This window comes from Gobio gobio (assembly GCF_949357685.1).
Source record: "Gobio gobio genome assembly, chromosome: 6".
NCBI classification, from domain to species: Eukaryota; Metazoa; Chordata; class Actinopteri; order Cypriniformes; family Gobionidae; genus Gobio; species Gobio gobio.
The window spans coordinates 18,784,476-18,807,704 of NC_137102.1; the positions used below are offsets into that span (position 1 = coordinate 18,784,476).

A 23,229-nucleotide genomic window follows, 5' to 3' on the forward strand; every position below is an offset into this window, starting at 1 on the left:
TATAACAGCTTCAACTCTTCTGGAAAGACTTTCCACAAGGTTTAGGAGTGTGTTTATGGGATTTTTGACCATTCTTCTAGACGCGCATTTGTGAGGTCAGGCACTGATGTTGGACGAGAAGGCCTGGGTCGCAGTCTCCCCTCTAATTCATCCCAGAGGTGTTCTATCGGGTTGAGGTCAGGACTCTGTGCAGGTCAGTCAAGTTCCTCCACACCAAACTCACTCATCCATGTCTTTATGGACCTTGCTTTGTGCACTGGTCCGCAGTCATGTTGGAACAGGAAGGGGCCATCCCCAAACTGTTCCCACAAAGTTGCGAGCATGGAATTGTCCAAAATGTCTTGGTATGCTGAAGCATTAAGAGTTCCTTTCACTGGAACTAAGGGGCCAAGCCCAACCCCCGAAAAACAACCCCCATACCATAAGCCCTCCTCCACCAAACTTTACACTTGGCACAATGCAGTCAGGCAATTGGATATATATGTATATTTGTACAGTTTTATTAATTTTATTGGTTACACTTTACAATAAGGTTGTATTAGTTAACATTAGTTAATTAGTTAACATGAACTAACCATGAACAACACCTCTGTTCAGCATTAGTTAATCTTTGTTAACGTTAGTTTATAAAATTCCAGCTGTTCATGGTTTGTTCATGTTAGTTCACAGTGCATTAACTAATGTTAGCAAGATTTTAATAATGCATTAGTAAATGTTGAAATTAACATTAACAAAGAAAAGTGTTACCATTTTATTTTTATTTTTTTTAATTTACAAATTAAAATTATCACAAGGTTTAAGGTTCCACTTGCACAGTGGAAAAAAAAGAAAAAGAAAGAAAAAAAACAGAACACCTGAATAAGCTACACTGGTTTCCAATAGAGGGGTAGATATTCTTAAAAACATGAACCAGTTAATGTATTTATTGCAAAGCTCTTCTGTTACCTTACCCTGTGAAGCTTTAAAACTGTGTTATCCCTCTGGCAATGACTGAAATAACTCCCATAACCATATCAGTGGCCTAATAAACATTTTGCACACTCTCTGTCATCTGTTCTTTCTTTGTGTTGCACTGGATGATACAAAATGATGATCATTGATACAAATGCATGATCTATTTTGATGCACAACAAACTCTTATTCATTGTTTATAGTCATAATGATGCATCAACTTGTATGTTCTTAATTGGGCTTCAATTAGAGGCACTTTTGACTTGAAATCTTCAAAAATGAAGCTTCTTTAGACTGTTGGATTTATGTTAAAACATTTATGACATCTTGCATTTTTTATCACTCTTAAGATTTGCATGACCAAAGTTTGGAATCACTATGGTTAACCATGTAAGAAATACTTTTAATCAGCAAGGACTAATTGATCAAAAATGACAGTAAAGACACTGGCCTATAATGTTACAAATTATGTTTATTTCAAATAAACACTGTTCTTCCAAATTTGCTATTCTTAAAGAATCCTGAAAACAGACACTGTATAATGCTTTCCACACTTCATTAACAGCACAACCTTTTTTCCAAATGTTATAACAATAAGAAATCAAATCAGTAGGCCTATATGGTTTATGAATCATGTGACACTGAAGACTGCAATGAGCAAAAAAACTTTACAAAAATAGAAAACAGCTGGTAAAAAATACTAATTCACAATATTATTATTACATATTTTTTTAATGCTGATAAATGCAGTCATGGTAAACATAGGCTAAAGAACGAATATTCATGCAAGTTCCGCCCACTGAAACCGAACATCTCAGCTCGGATACTTTTTGTACTAGTTCAATCGATTAATTAAAAAGATAGACAGAACCCAGAACTTGCATTTTGGGAATTGTGTCAAACATGCCATGTCGCAAAATGTAGTCGGCTCACTAACATTTGAGACACGACCATGCTAGGACCATGTTTGTAGACCTCCCACTTAAACACTGCGAGAGAGAGAGAGAGAGAGAGAGAGAGAGAGAGAGAGAGAGAGAGAGAGAGAGAGAGAGAGAGAGAGAGGGGAGGGTGATTCCCAAATAAACCAACACGCAGCTTCACTTTGGTTGCTTTGAGGAGGTGATAAAGTATCTTCGCAATTTTTTTTTACTGAAAAGAGATGGACGGCAACGGCGGAGGAAAAGAAAAATGTGGTCGATAACGTTTTAACCCGAGGGTTTTGACGACTGGTGGGGACAGGTAATATGGAAAGTGAACTGGTGGAAGGGGATTTTTATGGACATTTATACGCGTTATAAGGGACGGTTGTTTTACCTCAGCGCTACTGTTCAATCTGCGCGTCTAACTAACTCGGCGGTGTGCAAAACGTATGTATGATGCTTCAATCCTTTTGAAAGAGTACCCAATGTTGTGTGCTGGAGAAGGAGTTTTAGCCCGTCTGGGCTGTGTTTGTGCGTGGCTGGCTAGCTGAATGAGCGCAAAGAGGCTGCTTTGCTTTAGGCCCCTGAGCGCATATAATCCATCGCGTTGCCTTCATATTTTCCACCATATGTATTTTAGTCAGGTTTTTCTAACCCTGTTCGCCTTCGAGACAATGGTTTGTATCGTCTGACGTGTCAAAATGTATCGGTTATGTTGTGTTTATCTTGAGCGCAGAGCTGACCATTGGTTTGTGTGAATGGGAGGGTAAACCGTTAGCCTGCCTGCGCTCTCAGTCTGAGAAATGCAAACATGTAGTATCGGGACATCACAGTGCCATTATCACACAGAAATCGGCATACTTTAAAACAGATAAAAACACTATCGCGCTGTGCTGATTGTTGCGAGGCAGTTGTGTTCATTTGACGGACCGAATGGCCAGATATAATTCCGAGTAGTGACTACCTTTTGGATCTTGACTTTCTCGTCTTTCAATTGTTTAAAACGCCACGTTACATTAGATTAATAGGGTGGATTATTGCTATACATTGTGACAAATTAAGTATTTAGACTTGTTAATTCACATGTCAACATGTTTAGATGTCATTGTTATCAGAACCATGTGGTATTAAAGCAAAGCGTTAAAAATAGGGTTTTAAATTATTAAACAACATATTTACTCCTCAAAATGAAGATAAAATGTATTGTGACACTAACATTATAGTTAATGTGATGAACATACCCTGTGGTTACTGTGCTGGGACACCTGTGTGAACTTAATGTGCTATCGTCAATTCTAGATTGTATTTACTGTATGTGTTTTTTGTGGACTCACATTTAAGTATTCATACAAGGAAAATAATCTCTATAGCACTAAATGAAGTTTAAAATTATTGTTGTGCTGCTCATACGACACCACATTTTAGTGAATTTGACCAATTATTATGACGGACTTTGTTCCACCTTGAATTTATGTATCTTTTCTACCACTCAAAATTGTTCCCATTTAATTCCTATAAACTGTTCCCTTGATGGACTATACCATGGTTAAGGGGATAGTCATCATGATAGTTGCAGGATGTTCATGCTTCTCCTTTCCATATACAATCTAAGTGGATGGTGATAAGGAGCATTCAAGCTCTATAAATGAACCATAAAAGCAGTGACCGTGTCAATTTACCAAAAGCCAAGGTATGGCAAACTCTGAAGACATCATAAAATCTTGCTCTCTCGACATGACGACAAGTGTGCGTGGTGATGAGTCACATATCGTCCCCTTGGAATTATAAGGTTCTATCTGACATTTTTGTCAAAATTGAGTTATTCACATATTCTTATTCTGTGACAACTTTTTTACATTATGTGATGTTTTTTAAGTTTCTAAGTTTTTTTGAACTTTTTTTTTAGAAAATAAAAAGGTTCTTTCTACACAGTCAAATGGAATGCAAAAACTTTAAAGCTCAATATCTCCAAATCAGTCAGAATGCAGATAGAATCTTATAATTCCAAGGTGGCGATTATGGCTTTGATCTTAACCTAGTAAATTATACCATTATAGACCACTCTTATAAGAGTTAAGGACTTTCAAGTACTTAACACAACTTTTTTCAGCACTTAAAGCTCAAAAGTCTAAATATTATCCAATTTACATGATATTTTTAATGTGGTGACCAAAAATATTTTTTGTTCACTCTTTAAAAATTGTCAGAATTGTAAAACTAAAAGTTTCACGATGTAGGAAAACTAACATTTGGTGAAATACAAACACTTCTATTTTAAAATAAAATAAAATTCCACTATAACCAGTAGATGACTCCATTTTATCTCCCTAATATAGTTTTATTCACACGGTTTGCTTGTGAATTTATTTTAAAGGTGAACTATGTAGGATTTTTGCAGTAAAGCATCCAGAAACCACTAGGCCAGTGTTATATATTTTGTTCAGTTGAGTACTTAGAATATCCCAAATGTTTTCAACTATTTGTAAATCGTGAGAAAATTGCTTTTTTTAACCAAGGAGCCGGGACGTGTGAGCTATGCGTGTGAGGGAGTCGCCTGTCGATTGCGTCATATCTGCGTCACCCTCGGTCTCCGGTTTTATTCAGTGAAACACTTTACTCTCACTGCATTGTGAACAAGTGTCATAGCAGCCGCCGAGCGAACGTCATAACTTCCTTTTCAACACACTCAGATATATCTAATATGATAAACAGAGCTGCGTTACCTCACACTCAGCACTGGAGAAGAGGAAGTGCCGCCGGCAACCGTGTCATAATAAAAGTCCCGCCAGCGACTATGCCATAATAACAGTCCCGCTCTTCAATCGCTCCTGCGGCCTTGCTCAGCTCCACAACACTCGCTCCTGCTCTGCTTCAGACTACAGTAATGTTAATAATCGCATCCATGAACATGATTTCTGCCCGAGTCCTATCCTGACTGTTTCCCACCGGCTGTGAGGTGAAGACCACATGTCCCGAGATTCTGCGCTCAAACGTGGCGTCATCAAACTACGCCTTTGTTTTGAACAGGCGACCTCTAGTGGACGGAAAAGTTACATAGTGTAGCTTTAAGAGATTATCAAATCACTATTATAACATAAAAAAAATCTAGTTTTGTCTTTTTTTGTTACTTTTTGTACTGAAGTGTGAAGTATAGCCTATATTGTTGGAAAGGTCCAAAGCCTCATGAAAAACAACTTTTCTTTAAATTGAGAAATTTATGAAATGACACAGATGGTCAGTGAGTTAAGAGCGCTTTGTTTATTATCACTGAAGCTGTCAGTCAGTTCAGGGCAAACTCTTTGAGTACACGTGTCTGCTTTGTTATAATGAGAGGATTTGTGAGTGTGTAAAACTGTTAATCATAGTAATATAATTCTGTTTATCCTGCAAAAAAATATGACTTTGTAGGGCTCAATGCTAAGGATTTTTTTTGGCCAGTGGTTAACATTTTTACTTGCCCCGCCACAAAAAAGTTATAAATAATTAAATAATTTTCAATATTGCTAAAGACAGTCTGTAATAAAATAAGAACAAATAATTATGAGCAACGGCTCAAATAAATACAACAGAACAATCAACTATACAAATGAAAGACAGTTATTTTCTGTTTTTTCATAGGTCTAAACTAGATTTTCAGGTACAGAAATGGTAATCAAATGTAAAATATCACCGCATAGTCTTCACTGTATAAATATATATTTACCCTTATTAAAGTTATTCAGTCAAGAGCAGTGAGTGATTTTCTGTATTTTGTTATCTCGTATTTTATGAGAAAATGCTTCCCTGCCTTTATTTTCCAGATTTCCCTGTTATACGGTAGAGGGCGCTATAGGACTGACGCTTTGAGGTGTTGAATAAAGCAGAGATCAGAGTTCAGATATTCATACAAGATATTATATGGGCCATGAAACTTATGAAAAGGACAAAAATGCTGGCGGTGACTGGCATATTTCATGTTTACCTTCATTTAAAGACATAACCGACTATTAGTGTTAGACCGATATTTGCGTTTTTTTTTTTACGTGTATCGGCATCGGCCGATTAAAGGCTGCTGCGTTCGCCGATATTTTTTTCCCTGCATTATTTACAGACAGGCAGCTCTCACCGTCTTCAAACTGTCTTGCTCTCCCTCCTTCGCGCATATTAATCAAAATCAATTGAGAATTGACACGATGGTAAAAGGTCGAAAGACTGAAGTTTCACGTGGAGCATTGGGAGATTTTTTCCTGAATTACCGCTGATGTTGCTCTACAAGAGATTAAAATAAGTGCACCTACACTCTAAAAAATGCTGGGTTAAAAATAACCCAAGTTGGGTTGAAAATGGACTAACCCAGCAATTGGGTTGCTTTAAGCAAACATTTAACCCAACCGCTGGGTCAAAACAACCCAATTGCTGGGTTAGTCAATATTCAACCCAACTTGGGTTATTTTTAACCCAGCATTGTTTAGAGTGTAACCATTAAATGACTAGGTTGTAAATAGTTTTAAAATTAAGTATAGTACAGTCAGTGTACACTTTATTATGCTGCTTGCTTGTTGATACTGTGTGCAATAGTGTAATTTTATTTATGCTTAAAGGGTAACTAAACCCCTGCTCAGAGCTTAACTCCACCCACTGGCAATTTTCAAAAAATGCTGGAAAAGTGGGCAGAGCCCGGCGGACACAGAGGGGACGAACCGAGGGCGGGGCTGAGCGGAGGGCCTGCACCTGAGACCCGCAGTGATGGGTTGATTGACAGCTGTCAGACTCGCGAGTCGCAAAGAGGGAGAATGACTGGAGTGACGCCAGCTTTGCAACAGAGCGGTCATTCTCCTACCTTCACCTGAAGTGGAGGAGGGTGGATTTTCTGTATCAGACACAAACCCGGAGCCTTACCAATGCGAGCCGCTGCTCAAACTGCGTTAACTCCCGATGCCGACGATGCTAGTAAAGCAGCCGCGCAAGACAACTGACCTAATCTATCTGCGTCCGCGGCAACCACTTGCGTGTCAGGGTTTGAAAGCGCGTCGCCTGTATGAAAATTATCTGTACACATGACGCGCGGCAATAATATCGCAAGAAAAGCCTGACGTGTAGTGACAACTGCATTATTTAACCATATTTTCTTCAATACAATGTTAAAGCAAGTGTCAAGTGAGTTTCATTCATAATGTTTCCACTTCTTGTAACATGACAGTTCATACTGGAGTGAAGCCGTTCTCATCGTGTGATTGGGGGAAACATTTCTGAGGGCGTGGTGAGCTCGTGCCAGGGGCGCGGATAGTGAGCCGTTGGAGGTACCATCCTACGTCACGATGTACCGCAACGTCCAATAGGAAAATTCAACTGCAGTAGCCACCGTTCAACCTTAAGAGGGCAGCACTTTGGCGGTTTTACACCATATTTTATAGAATTAAAACACTTTATACTCAAATGTCAAAACATTTACTCGAATCAATGAACAGCATTAATAAAGCCCCAGTATTACAGATCATTAACTAAAAAAAGTTGGTTTAGGGTTTAGTTACCCTTTAAATATTTATTTTCAGAATTTTTCACCACTGAACTCAGTGTGGGCACTTTCTCGTCTATGTGCGCTTGAATATTTAAATAGGCAAGGCTTACAAATGTGAAAATGATCAACCTCAGTGAAGATGCAGCAATGGTCCGACCGGGCAAGTAACAGGTCCGTCAACTGGCCCAAGTGTCTTTCAAACTGGCCCCGGGCCATCAGCCAGTCCTTATTGCCGAGCCCTGCTTTGTATTGACCTGACCAGGAAGCCAAGCTATGTCAGGGTGTGGTGGCTGCCATACCTTGGCTTCCTGGTCAGGTCAGTACCAATTGACACCCCTGCATAAAAGATAGTCATGAATAGGGATGCACCGATACCCATACCCGTACTCGGGTCTCGAAAAGTTTTGTGTAAGCTTTCAAAATCCTGAGATTTTAAAGCGCCAGAAAAAACCAACGCATGCAAAACCTGAGGTAAAATAAAATTTTATTTTGCTGCAGATATACACTTTTCAAAATAATATATCAATTTCAAGATATAACATTAACACGACAGTAATTTAAACATAGCCTTTGTAAAAAAAAAAATAATAATATATATATATATATATATATAAGCAAAACGTTGCCAAAAAAATCTAAACGCCTATTTTCCAAGTCATCTAGCAGCAGCGCTAACGTTTAATCGACTAGTCTCGCACATCCCTGGCTCAGTGTCACACATTGTAGAGATGAAAACAGAAACAGGCTCATAGCTGATAATGCAGAGAAGCTTCTTTTCATCAAAAAGAACCAGCCTCTCACTTTTCTGAAAAGGGCTGTATGGCTATGATAACATCTAATAATTTAATTCAGTGGTTCTGCTACTATGTTGTGTGATACTGGAATCCACTGAATGTTACTGGTTACATTTAAGTGACATGGGCAGCAGTGCCATGTTTGTTTAGGAAAACACCAAGTTGAATATTAAAATGTCAGCAACAGCATAAATTTGTGTATTTACTTTGTTACAGTCAGAAAGTGAAAAACATCTGATGAAAATAAAACATTGTTATAAGAACTGTAATGGTATTATTAAGTACTCGTATCAGTACTCGGTATCGGCAAGTACCCAAATGTAAATACTTGTACTTGTACTTGGTCTAAAAAAAAGTGGTATCGGTGCATCCCTAGTCATGAGGGTAGTGCATTCAACTAGAGATGGACCAATATGGGTTTTTCTATAACCGATGCCGATGTTTTGAGGTCATGGTCAGCCGATGGCTGATATGTGCTGCCGATTTTTTAGGGCTGATATCTTGAATTTTTTCCCTTCAATTGCATGCTGAAATGTCATGCTAATAATAAAGTGGATGCACAACATTTCTAAACTTAACATAATCATTTATTGAACACTGACTTGAACCCTCTCTCGAATCTTAATTTTGTGCACTGCACGGCATTAAAATAAAATGATCCAAAGTTAAACAAACAAATCAATAAACTGACCAAGTATTAATGATAAACATGACCATAAATGCCATTCCCATTCTATGCAATGCATCTATATACACTATATCTAATTTGCATAGTATGTTAATGTGTTTTTGGGACAATATGTAATGTAAAAAGACGTGTAATAATGGGAGTAATAAAAAGGAATATTTTCATAAGAATCTCATATTTCATAAGAATATCCTGACTTAAAACTGTGTATGTTGTCAGAGAAATTAGGTAAAATATAATGTCCTCTACAGAGGCAAAACCTCTATTCTGGGTCTCGTGCAGAGCGAATCCAGCATTTATATTTAGATGTCACTTCCGAAACTGTGCAGCATGCAGTTGGCCGTCGGTCCTCTTAGCAGCATGAAAATCAATAGTTTTATTCAATGGATTTTAGACTGTATAGCCTTGAGTTTCGCGAGCCAGCATTAACTCAGCACTGAATAAAAACTCTGCTGTTTTGAGTGATGAGATTCTGATCGCGTTCAAAAGATCAACAACTCTGTGATTGGCTGCATTACTCATATGCCCAATCTGTTTTGCCAGTATATTATTACAGTATCAACTGAGGGTGCTTTTGCTTGTGTTTAAGGGTGCTTAGCACCCCCGTAGAACCGGGCCTGCATCAAAGCATGCTTCCGAACAAATGTCATACACTGTTCTGTGCTGCTCCAGGACAGCTCTGTGTCTCCGAGCACGGTGCTGTCTGTGAGTGGGGCGAGGTAACGTAGCCCTCAATCACGTTGCAGTGTTTGTGCTTATAACTTATAACATTGGGGCTAATATGTTAGCAAGCAAGTTGCTAATAGTTTTCGACTACAGTCCGTAAAGTTAACTGCAAGTAAGGGAACCTTCAACCAGCTGTAGCATTATGCCAGTTCCCGACTGTTCCACCGCACCAATAACACGGGGCTGCCCATGGACGAGACTTTAAATCGGCACAACTAAACATCGCCGATGCCAATATATATAAAAAAAAAGACAAATATAGGCCCTATATATCGACCGACCTCTACATTCAACCACTTTTTCCCAAGTCTTCCTAAGTCTAATGATAGATTTGTGTGAAGAACATACAGAAATAAGTTATTAACTAAAAATATTTTAAATATATTTTTACGTGATAAATATAAAACGTGAATGATGCTTATGATTGCTGTTTCCAGCAGGAAAACGCACAAGAAGCTGAGCTTGTGAGGCAATCGTCAAAAGAGCTCACTGCAGCCACACACTGATAGCCGTTTCTCACACAAAGCTATCATTTAGGGATGTGCGCAACAACTAATTTCATTAATGTTTAAACGGAAATTTTGCAACTGATTTGTATCATCCCCCAAGCCCCTCACCGAGACAGTCAGGATATGTGATCCATTTTGAAATAGACCACTTAATCTATGAATGAGCAGTCAAATCCAATACTGAATGATGCTTAAAAATAGGTCAGACACATGCAATGTGCTTGCCTTGCATAATTATCTTTGTATATTATGCATTTACTTAGGCAACATTTATATACATATTGATGCAAATCAACTAATTCAATAGTTGCACGGCGCAGGACCACTAAGTTCAAACCTAACAGCCTATTGTAAACAGTTAGTCCATATAAGTCTGCACATAAAAGTCCCCATGAAATCAAAATGCAAAGTTTTTGGCTTTTAGTATGAATATGTTAGCCTTACTGTTATCTAAATGTAGTTTGCTCTAGGGCTGCATGATTAATCAAAATCGAACTGAAATCGCTTTTTGGCTTTTGTGCGATTTATGAAAGCATAAAGGCTGCGATTATATTAAATAAATATATGCCCAGCATGTCTGTGAAGAAAGGCTCTGTGATCAGTAGTAAACGCTGCTCCGTCTGAAAGCACTCTGTCTAGACAACATTTTTATGCAGTTAGCTCACTTGAGGGCCTGTTTAGTGAGATTTTACCAGAAAAGGTTTTAGAATTTTCCTCAGGGTAAACGTACATATTAAGCTCAAGTACCCATTAAGCACACTATCTTTGAGCTCAGATTATAAAAAGAAGAAAAAATATTTATCATCCTACTTGATATCTTAACCAATTGATGTGTTTGTTACTATATACCTCCTGTAATTTCAAGATAATCAGACCATTGCACACAGAGAAATGGGTATTCATGTGTTCACACTGTCTGGTGGCCATTTTGAAAACTTTCACCAAAAGAGTAGCCCCTTAAATGAGCCTGTTGTTTAAGCCTTTATTTTTGATAAGTATAACTACTTACTGCAAAATTAAGAGATTAATGTTTAGACTTTTGCATTTTATAACCTGGAACCTGGATGTGGGAAATAATTACAGTTAGATCCAAAGAGTTTTAGCAACATAGCGCAGATGTTACCGAACATTGTTAGCTTACTAGCTGTATAAGCACACTAATATATTACTTCACAGGCATTACTGGCTTGCACTTTTAAATGTATTATATTATACAGTATATATTATACATTTTACAGTTTATTGATGTTCTGTGGTTTTACACTGCTGTAATTATTAAAGAAATCCTATTATTGTATGGTGAGCTTAAAGGGTGCACTACTATGAAAATCACAGCTTCAGTGTGACATCAATAAGAAAAAGTATAATTTCATAGATATTTTCAACAATAGCAGTTCATATTAAAATATGTATGTTAGCAAAATTGTCCTTTTAAATTTAATTTAATAATATTTATTAATTAAAAAATGGTTTGCTGTTCCAATAAAGCTCAGTGTGCTCCCTTTAAGCTCATCCACATTAAACGTCTATGTAAATACTTCATAAACAGACTTTAAATATTAACTCATGGTTGTCACTTCATTGTCATTTGATAAAGTTAATCTTTATCAAATTATTCTTTAAAAATGTTGTTTACAATAAACAATAATTTTCCCAAAGAAACATGTTGTGAGCTTAATGGCGATAAGGGTGTGCTTAAAGGGTACAAACATGAAGGCCTACCCATTAAGCACAGCCAGACTTTTTACATTTAATGCTGTACATCTTAATTTAAATACTTTTGTCATTTAAAATCAAATCAAATATTATTGTGTGAGATTAATATTTTATTTTAACATAACTTCTTGTACTCAAACCAATACCCTGTGCACTAAAATGTCTCAATGTAGATTTTGGTGAGATTAATAGGTACGTTTACCCTATATGTTGATGTAAAACATCTCATAGTCTAATTGTTTTGATTGTTTTATGCAACTCTTGTATTTTTGTAACCGGTTTTGCCATGAAGATTGCCTTAGATGCTGACATGGCATTAAAAAGCTATACTACTACTTTCAGGTTTGGAGCAAAATGCAGTCTACATTACTGTCAAGCCCTATAGCAGACAAAATACTTGTAGATTTGTAACCCCCCCACTTTTCACAAACTCATTAGTCCAGAGTAATCATTCTCTGATTCAGACACAGATTTCGAACCCCATTCTCCAGGAAGAGGTGAAAAAAAAACAATTAAATGAACTATGAATTGTCCATTAGATGTTCACCGAAAGTGAGATCCTGGGATGTTTACTGGGTACTTGACAGCCCCTTCTCATCATTTCCTTTTGTCTACAGCACCCCATGTTGTTGTTTTTGTGATACAGTTTGCAGTAATAACATTTAATTTATGATTATTTAGGATGTACTGGTATGTTATTCTTTTATGTATTGTTTGTAAAGAAGAAAAAGGTGGAGAATATCAGCAGAGCAGATTTATGCAGTTGATGAAGTAGTTTTACTCTTGAACGTGGTTGTTTTGTATGGAAGCTTGTTTCCGCCACAAAATATAAAAAGTAATTGCGACTTTTTATCTCATTATTATAAAGTCACTCGTTATAAAGTCATGCACATGAAGTGTAATGTTCACAAGCATGTCATACTTTCCATGTCAGCATACAATTGTTTTAAGTAACTCACCTCTCTGGTTACATAGTAGCTAATGCTTCTGGTTAGAATGAATGCATTATGCAACAGTGTTATAAATTAAAATTGTGTACAAATAATGTATATTTTATCTGAAATACACTAAGAACAGTAATATTGTAAAATATCACTTAAAGAACTCTTTTTATTTTAAAATGTTAATTTAGAACAATGTAAATGTCTTTGTCACTTTAATCAATTTAATGAACGTTGTTGATTAAAAGTATTTATGTGTACATATGTGTGGGTGTGTGTGTACATTTAGTTTTTCTCTGCTGACAAACTGACTTGTGTACTTTTAATAATGAGAGTCTGTCTGCTTGACTGCATGCTGTGAACATGTGATTCAGCTTCCCTGACTTTCCTGTCCTGTTCCTAGGTGATGTAAAAACACGGTACCATGTGAATGGTTGAGGAACATGAAGCCTGCACACAAACTACTGTTCGTCCTATGTCCAATGCTGGTTTTGGGGTTTATCTACTACTCTTCTGGGAAGCTCCATTTGCCCGTATGGGGCCAGAAGCCACGTGAGTAGTTCTCAGGCCTCGTATTGCCATCTATCTGTTAATGTGAGTCAGGTTGTGACATCTCTGTACGTGGGCGCTTTTTGCTCAGTCAATATGTATGTTTGCCATAGTTTGTTTGTTAGACCATGTCAGTTGAATTATTAAGCTTAACGGTCTGCTTGCGTGCTTGCCTTACAACTGGTTGTTTAGGTCTAATCACGTCTCAAAGTGATTAATCTTGTGGGGGTTCAAGGAATTTGCAGTACTGTTTTCAAAGAGCTCTAGTTTTGTAATGGTTTGCATGGTTATTTTAGTTTTTATTTTAGTCATATTAATATTTTGAATTGCCTTTTTATTTTTATAATATTCGTTTTCATGTTCATTTCTGTTTCTTTTTTAGTAATTTCATTATGTACTTTTTTCATTTTATTCGTAAAAAGATATATATATATATATATATATATATATATGAAAATTAAATAATAAAAAATTATAAAAAAATATATATATATATATATATATATATATATATATATATATATATATTATATATATATATTTGAAGTTTATTTTTTAATTTAATTTTAATTTAGTTTTTTTCTTTTTAAACTAGCATTTATATTTAATTTTATTTCAACATTTATTCAGTTAACACAAATGTTTTTAATACTTTTAGCCTAGTTTTAGTCAGTGGATAACCCTGGCTCACAGTAAATAATTCAGGTTTTATTTGACTGTAGGGCAGGTATTTAGAAAATTGCAAGTATCTCAAATATCCTGCTTTTCAATATCCATTATTTAGAGGTGTGGTAGGGATTTGCATTGCTAAATATTTGTTGTTCAAACGTTTGCGCAGGCATTAGGTCAGGGACTTCTGTAGCTTGTCTAGGGTTGTTAGGTACCAAAATTTCAGTAGTCGGTAGGGCTGGGTGGTATATCAAGTTTGTACAATATATTGATATATTTGTTAGAAACGATATGGAATGAGGCAATACCGTTTATATCGATATACATAGATTGATACGAACGCATCTGAAGAATAGCGGAGTACGCAGAATGAGCTGATGCAGGAAAGTACAATTTGTCCTAAACATGACACATGCTTTATATTAAGGGCTTCAAAATAACTGGTAAGATATAGTTAACGTGTATAGTTTAAATCAGCTTGCCCTGTCAGATGCTCTGAGAGATACTTGTGCTGACAGACAGATAAATACTTGCGGTGTTTAATGGGTTTGAAATGTGTTGCTTTCCCTCAGTTCATAACTTACATTTCACAGGTATATTCTTCATCTGTAAATGTTAGAAAGTCATGCAAATATGTCCATTTTGCTGTCAGGAGAAGACGAGCCTTCTGCATGTGAATCTCCGCTAAAATTCAGGCTTCCGTGAATGAGCGCCGCCACGCGCATTCGTGCCAAACATATGGAGCGCAATAGAACAGGAACGTAATAATTCTGACTGAATTATACATATTTCTTAAATATTTTGTTTTAAACCTACTTAAAAAAGTAAATTTTTATGAAAGTGACCATTATAAGGGGGTAATCAATATAGGCTAATATGCTTTTGTTTTTATTTTCATTTTTAGTTTAGTGAATTTAAAATTTTAAATTATTAATTTTGTTTTTAGATTGTAAACCCCCTTTTTGCACATAATATATTGCATAGCCTACATTACAGTCACTGTATTTGTTTATAGCCCTCAATATCAATATTGTTTCTAGGACATCATTGGGCAGGATGTGAAATAAAGTTATTAAAATAAATACAGATTTTAATTTTTTTTATCCAAATAGAAAAACGTAGAAAATACTGGGATATATACTGTGTATCGCCATTCAACCAAAAATACAGATAAATTATTTTTTTGGCAATATCACCCTGCCCTAGTAGTTGGTACTAATACCAGTAACATTTTGTGGTTCTCTGTACCAATTTCCATAGCAGAGCAAAAGTTATTGAATTAAGTAAAGTAACATTTGTCCAGTTTTTTTAAATCGAGGATTTAAATATGGTTGTCAATCCAGAAACGTTGCAGTGTGCTATAGCAGCATGAACAACTAAACTTAATCAGATTGTGAATGGGTAATAATAAGCAATGCAAGAGAGGAGCCTTCCCTTTATAATCACTTAGGCTGTCAATCTCTAAAGTGCAAGCTCACTGAATTCTGCATGATTTTTTTGTGGAAAATAGATCATGATTCTCCCATGATTCTGAACATACAACTAAATATAATAAAATGTCATTTTCTAGTGGTTCTGACAAAATGTTAATTGCTGCAGTCTGTTTAAAAGTGTTTATTCAGTTTGAATGAATGACTCATAAAGACCTAACTTGTTTTATGACTGAATGAATCCACATTTTTGTACGAATCTCTTGAACGAATGATTCAATGACAAATACATTTTTAACAGTCAATTGTTGCCACTTTATGCAATCCTTATTTGAAGCGTCAAGTTACTTTTAAAAGGTGATATGATCCATTTTGATCGCTACCGTAGACATGTGTTTTTATTTATTTATTTTTTATTCAAACTCTACTTTAATCCCAGTTCTTTTGTGATAATTTGAATATTTGTAACACCGAAATAATGATACTATGTTGTCGAAAAGACCGTTTGTGAAGCTGTTTCATACCTATACATGACAACTGCTTTCTCTGGGTCAGCGGCAGCGCCAACGCAGATTTGAATGTTCTCGTGTGATTTTGTCAAAGGTTTAATCAGTGTTGCCAAGTCTGCTATTTTCCCACAGAATTGGGCTACTTTTAGGCCCCAATCAGACGGAATGCGTTTTCTGCAGTGAGAGGCGCCTTTTTTAATTGTTTTCTATTGGCAGTAAGCGTTTTGCGCACTGTTTATGCGCCCCATGCGCCTCGTGTTTTAACAGCCTGTTGTGCCGCGTGTTTTTGTAAGAGCGCTCTAAGCGCCTGAAGTAAAAAAAAAAAATCAACTGCACCTGACATCACGTTTTTAATTTTCATTATCCAATTGAATGAATGGAGAGGCGGGCCTTCCGTTGTGGTGATGGTTACCTTGATTAAACCGACAGGACCGCTGATTTTAGCAACATAAAATAAACTGCAGGGCACTGCTCTTTAAAAAGCCAAAAAAGGCGGTGCGGCAGTTCAAACCTGCAAAACGCGTTCTGTCTGATCGGGGCCGTACATTGTTGCTGTGGGTTGTGTTTGTTTAGTCCGCGGGGTTAAAGCGACCAGACCCCCGGAACACTATTTTTACCGGGCAAACCCACCGGAACACGATTGGACTAGTTTAAGATGTGATTGAGTGGGTTTTAAATAGCAATTGGGTTTTTTTTTTTTATTCAAACCTGCAACCTTGGGTTTAAAAGACACAGGCGAATCGTTGTCATTTAGGAATAAGATCGTGTAGGATTGATTAATCGTGCATCTTTACTGTGTACATTTAACACAAACATTTAAAAACAAATGTGCATAAAACAATATAGTCAAACCATTTGCATTTTTAGAATCATTTTATTTTTAATCGTGCATCTTTACTGTGTAATAAAAAACCTTTCTCTATCTGCATTTTCATTTTAGAGTGTCCTTCATTAGAGTCTGAGGAAACAGTTGTTTATACGTGGATCATTCTCAAAAAATTATTTTCTGAAACTGAAGTTTGCATTGACTTCAGTTTTTCCCATAAAAGCTTATGGTATTGGTGGTGATGGGAGCACCTTGACATTGTTGCTAATCACACTAGATTTAATTTCATAAATGAAACAAGGGTTATAACACCACTGACAAATTGTCATGCGAGATACATTTTGTCAAGCATCTCAAAACGCACGCCACTGATTTTTAGTGATGGAACAATATCAAATTTAGATATAGAAATTTAGAAACAAACATGGATAACACACTTATTTGCAGTGCAATTTGTGCAATAAAAAGGTAAAGGAAAACCCTGCAGGATATGGGTGAGGTCCTGGACGGATATTTTATTGCTAAATGCTAATCATAAAACCACATTATCCAAATATATTGTCTACCTACACTGGTTGTAATTTAAGAAATGTTCAACATAACGCCCTATTATGTTTGGTTTTCCTAATCATTTCCATAGTGTTCTTATCGAAATTGTTTGAAATTATTTTCATGAGGAGAACTGTTGAAGAAAATTGAATTGACCCTAAATTTTAGGTTCATGGTGAAGGTAGACGCTGTTAAAGTGATAGAATGATAATTGCATGTTGATGTGACATTTTTGTTCAAAGTTTTCCAGATTAATTTCTTTAATTGCTAAATTTTTTGTGCTTTTATAATCAAGCAGTAATGTAGGCTATTTGTTTAAGGAATTAAAAACAAATTGGTTCGTTCTGAGCAAAAACGCCATGCCATTGAGTTACCGGTTAGAATGAAAAACAATATTTCTGCTTTATTTAGTCTGAAACAGAAGTCATCTAAAATGTAATTTGTAAATTTTATTTTCATTTCAACAGTCTACAGTAGGCTGAATGTACAACACTCCCAATATGCCATTTAACAGGACTGACAACACTGGAAACTCAGAAAGCATTTGAAAGAATTTGCATGGTTCTTAAATTCTAATACTAGAATCTTAAGATGGGGCACACTACATTACTTTAAACACAGACTAGTGCAACTGTAACCGACTCGGTCCGTTTTAGCATGATCTGTCGTATCAACCAAATTACATTCATAATCTTCCTGACAGTCATGTAGTGAGTTCCCGGCTTAAATCAATTATCCATAAGCCTGAAATATTTTTTTAAAGATAAACATCTTTTACGTAGACATTAAACAATGTGAATTAGTACGAGTAAAGTGAGCAAAGTACATTTAAAAGTAAGTCTACAACTGGGTAAATCTAAAATTTGACCTCTGAAGTAACTTTTTATTTTGCATTTTCAAAATACGTGTCCATTTTTAAACACACATAACACTAATATTGGGCAAATGTCCTTCTTAAATTATTTTTTATTATTAAATACTTATTTTGTTTAGCTTTGTTTGCATGTTTTAGACCGTTTATCTAAAGTGAGTAAAAAATAAATAATTGTAAATGGAGATGTATGCAAGAAGAAGGGGACAAGGGACTTTTTTTAAGCCCCTCAAATTCAAACATTTAAAAACAAATATGCATAAAACAATATAGTCAAACCATTTGCATTTTTAGAATTATTTTAGAGCGAGGTTTCGTTTGAGTTTATTTTCATGACTGAACACTAACAGTCACGTTTGTCACCATATTTTGAGAATGACCCAGATGCATTGGGATTTATATCTAAAAAAATTATTTAAAAATGTAATTTTAAATGTGTATATATTCATGTTTTAATTATTTCAAAAGTTGATTATCATACACAGAAGCAGAAACAGAAAACACATGCTGGCTGACCGCAACAAAGTTTAATTAAATAAGGCTCTGGTTGCTTTATTAAATTTCCCCAGAACGAGAACAATTAGCGCCACTAATGCCAGGTCATTATTTACCCTGTTATTTCTGTAGGTGGATCAGAGCAGACATATTATGGTATATCATATGGCATTTCTGTAGCATCTTTAAATGGACGATTTTGAGATGATTTCAAATAATCTCTTTATGACTTGCTGAATAAAATCGAATAGTTAAGAGACAAATTTTGTCCTGATTGTTTATTGAGGGAAATTGTATTCACAAATTCGAGAAGTTTTTTTTGTAGTTTACACAGTTTTCAAAAGTTTGCAATTTCAGGCCCCCTAAACACTCATGTAAATGAACGGCCAAAACGCTGTTTTTAGTTGAAAAGGGTGTTGCGTAAACAGTCCCGATTGGACAAGATGAAGTTCTGCACGAGGCAAATATTCCTTATTAATGAGTTTCAAGAGTGAATCCAGTTCTGTTCTCCAGAGGCTCCTTGATTTGTTGAGGCTGGTCAGACCCGCTGAAGTGGAGGACATGTCATGTGTCTCAAAACAAAAATTATCAAACGTTTTAAAGAGTGTGCTGCATACTGTTCTGAAATTGTAATTCCGCATTACTTCTGTAACTTTATACTTTTTGTAGGCATGTTTAGCAAATATGTTTAAAAAAATTACACTGAGTAGTGATCAGTTCCATTTACTTTTATACAGAGAGGACACACTGTAAATATAGATATTTTGTTAAATCTAGGACTGTTTACACTTAGAGTCCACCAAGCAAATGTTTCAAAAGGATATATTGATTATTTTTTTTAATGGGATTGTTTTAGCCTTTATTTATAGGACCAGAATCAGGAAAGTTGAGAGACAGTAAGGTGAATGAGTTCAGGTCGTCAGACTCAGGACTCGAAACTGGGTACCATGCTTATGTCACGGGCGCTTTAAAATACCTTGTCGACTAGTTGGTTAGAGTAGTCGACTTGTTTGCAAAATTTCAGTTTAAGCGTTAATTAAATTATTAATTGCGCACATCCCTAATGCAAGCAGTAACTGTTATAGTGAATGCTTACTGACATTCAAATAATGATTTTGTGCTGCTTAATATGCAGTTGACGTTGTGCTTGTCCAAGTAAAGGTTACAGAGATATTAATGTTAAAAGTCAGAGCATTCCAATGGAAGAACATCAAGAACCTATTTTTTCATCGGATGAATCCCAAATAAAGTACTTGTATTTGCACTTCTACTTGGCTGCAACCTTTCTTCAGCCACTAGAGGGAGGGAGAGCACCACAGTACAGGGTCAGATTCACAGAGGCCGCCGGTGGGTGATAATGGGTCTCACTTCTTAAAGAAAGTAAGCTCTTTACTTTCTTTGAGAAGTGAGACTCATATTTGGGTTCGATGGCACGTTCTATTGGGGATATTATTTATGACGGAGCTAAAACCAAGCTCAAAGTCCAAAGAACCCTTGTTTGGTCACCAAAGAGAGTATTGATCCTGGATTACCTTCAACCCTATGTTTTTTGATGTGATGTTGGCTCTGTTTTTCAGTGAAGGGAAAGACATGTTAGTGTTTAATGTTCAGTTATATTGGACATTTAGAGGAGTTTCTGTAATGCTTTTGATTTATTTGGTTAGCCCACTATTGTGCTGAGGGCACAGTAATAACTACATGAATGTAATTTCTGACACAAGTCTTTTCTTATGTTTATTGTTCCAAATGTATGCATTTTTGTTGCTTGACCGCGTGCGACCACCAGACTGCATGTTAAAACTGCAGATTAGTGAAGATCCAATTGAGAATTTCCAATATTTATTCATTATTTCTGCAAAATGCGCAGCAATGAGTATTTATATTTGAAGTAATTATTTACAATTATATAGTCCTAGAAAAAATTTTGTGGTCATTTGTTTTGTGTGGAATGTGGATATATTAATATTTGTTATTATTAATTTATTTTTATCATGGTGAATAAGCGGAGGCTTAAACAAATGATTTGTAAATTCCATGCGACTACCACTAGGGGGCGAAATGCGACAGTCAAACGTTGAATTTTAGAGATGTTGTAAAGGCGGCTTCACTCCACACACCGACACACACACACACACACACACACACACACACACACACACACACACACACACACACACACACACACACACACACACACACAGCAGGATGTTTATCATGTACAACACTAACACTAAAGTACTTTAGCATGCTGTTGGAAAACAGGTCGGTCCTGGTGCAGACAAGTCAGAAAGGGCCCGAAATGTGTAAATAGTGTAAATATGATTGATGCTCTACTTGATAAGAGAGAAGAAAGTGTTTTCATTCCGTTTAGAAAAGAGTCTGTGCTATAGACCGATGATGAGGCAAATAACTATTTGGTTGCTGCAATTATTTTGAAGTTTTATTGATTAATGGTTTCTTATTGGCTCTCAGAAACGCAGCTGAGGAAATGGATTTGGCAGGTTTCTTCATTTATTCCTCTCCTCGTGTACAGTCTCTGAGATTATTTAGTGTTCAGCAGGCAAGTTATTCTCAGTTTGTTCAATTCATGTTTGCCTTCGCTGACTTCGGTATCTTGAACCTCTGTGGAAAAAGCTAGATTAATTATAAACGGCACATTTCGACAGCTGCGCCCAGTTTATTTTGGAAAATTTTGTGAACCTGGGATGGGTTTTTTTGAACCTAACCCCTGTTATGAAAGGCACTTCAGGCCACATTGTAAAGACAAATCACAATAAATGCCTCTGAAAATGGTACGAGGGAAGGAAACACAACCCTATTTTGATGATAAATGACAGAGAGAGGGCAAGAACAAATTTTTTATTTATTTATTTTTTTTACAAATGCTCCTTAAGTCATATGTTATTGAGCTTTAGAGAGTCTGCAGGGAGGAATGAGCGAACCCGTTTCTTGTTCGTCTGAAATAAAATGTTACGTTTTTGCTATGAAGTTTATGGTGTATCTTCTTACCATTATGTCAAACTTAGCTTTGCCTAACTTTGTTCTCTGGCCTTCTAATTTTATTCATCTATGTTCTGAGTTATTTATGCAGTAGCAGTAGTGTAATATTTAATATTCTAAAATAACTTGTGAAAAGTCTGTTTTCATAGGCTCACAAAAATGGATTTCTGTTGAAAATACTGTAGGATTGTTTTCATTTTAATGTTGCTAAAGTCTAGCATCAAACTTATAGCTAAATGGTCCATGTTAATGAATATTGTGAGTTAGGGTATATATACATATAAATAACAAATTTTGGCATATATACATGTGTGAGAGATGGTTTCTGAGTGCTGTTTGAGAGATGTGTGCACATAAAGCCGCTGTTCATAGAGCACGCGAGTACTGAACTGAAGTCTTTTTGCCGCCTAATTGGGTTTGAACAGTCAAATACACACGGATGTGTCAAGATGTCCGTCCTTGCGAGTATCCTCTTAAACAGTCATTTATTTCTTAAGTGAATGTAAATAGAAAAGGCGTATGTGTCCGTACATTCGGTCTTAAAGTGACAGCTGCCTAATATTCCTGCTGCTGTCAAACAACAAAAGACAAGGAGAAAATTACTCACTGCTCCTGACTGAATCACTTTTGTAACTTTTAATAAGAATAAATGTATATTTAATTTGCACAGTGAAGACTGTGCTCTTTTTTGTACATTGAATTACTTTATACATATTATGGAGTATTTCTTATTTAGTGCTTGAAGTTTTTCAGGTAGGTCTGTTTGATTTGTGTCTTTTGTACTAGTGTAGTTTCTTGCTCCATGCTTGTAATTTTTCTTTGGTCTTATTTTATCACTGGCTGTTCACTTGTCTTTAGCTTGAAAGTTTTATTTTTTACTTGGTGTTAGTTTTTTTTTTTTATTGGCGATGAGAATTATGAAATTTCCATGGAATACATTTTTTTGGAGAACCTTTTTTAAAGCAAAAATAACTATATTGTGATATATCGTAATTGTGAAATAAAACGACTATAGTGATTTTGGGCATATCGCCCACTCCCAATTGTGAGATGACATGCTGCTTTGACGTAGAGGTGTAGTGTTAAATGTTCAAGACTCACTGTAATCATTGTCAAAAGATGGTTTTGTTCATTTTGACACAAGATCTGTGTTCTCAAACCTGAAAACTTTCTAAAGGCACTGTATGCTAATGTGTGTTTTTGGTTTCCGCATATTCAAGAAGTTTACCCTCATTATCTTATGCTGTTTGACTTTGCACATATTTAGAAGGTCTGCTCATTTTTAACTCTTTTGTTTCACAGATAAAGATGTGGCTGCCACAGTAACAGTCAGTAATGTCACTAAAAATACTGTCAAATCCCCTGTGACCAAAGGTAGAAACTCTCCACCGCTCTTTCTGTTGTGGCGATTATTGGGGACTGGTGAAATAATTGATGGGCTCACCGGTGGGCACTAACATACTTATCTATCTGGGTGTTTTGAATTAATTTGCTATACACGCAGCTAATGGTATCAGCTGGATATTATGGTGATGGGCATCCTGACATTTTCAACCTCATGTAATTCCTGGAACTAATGCAACTTTCCA

The 23,229-nt window shown here is 36.0% G+C and overlaps 1 protein-coding gene across 3 annotated transcripts in view; it reads left to right on the forward strand.

Annotated features, from left to right (window-relative positions):
• The first annotated feature begins 1,948 nt into the window (after positions 1-1,948).
• The window catches only part of st3gal3b (ST3 beta-galactoside alpha-2,3-sialyltransferase 3b), an 87,533-nt gene continuing 66,252 nt past the window's right edge, over positions 1,949-23,229 (forward strand). Inside the window, exons 1-3 of one of the 3 annotated variants that reach the window (XM_079818547.1) lie at positions 1,953-2,190; positions 13,146-13,294; positions 22,943-23,014. In XM_079818547.1, coding sequence (XP_079674673.1) covers positions 13,186-13,294; positions 22,943-23,014 — 181 coding nt within the window. In that variant the 5' untranslated portion in view covers positions 1,953-2,190; positions 13,146-13,185. Of the gene's footprint in view, positions 2,191-13,145; positions 13,295-22,942; positions 23,015-23,229 lie in introns of all 3 variants that reach the window. The other 2 variants (XM_079818548.1, XM_079818549.1) reach the window with 2 other exon arrangements.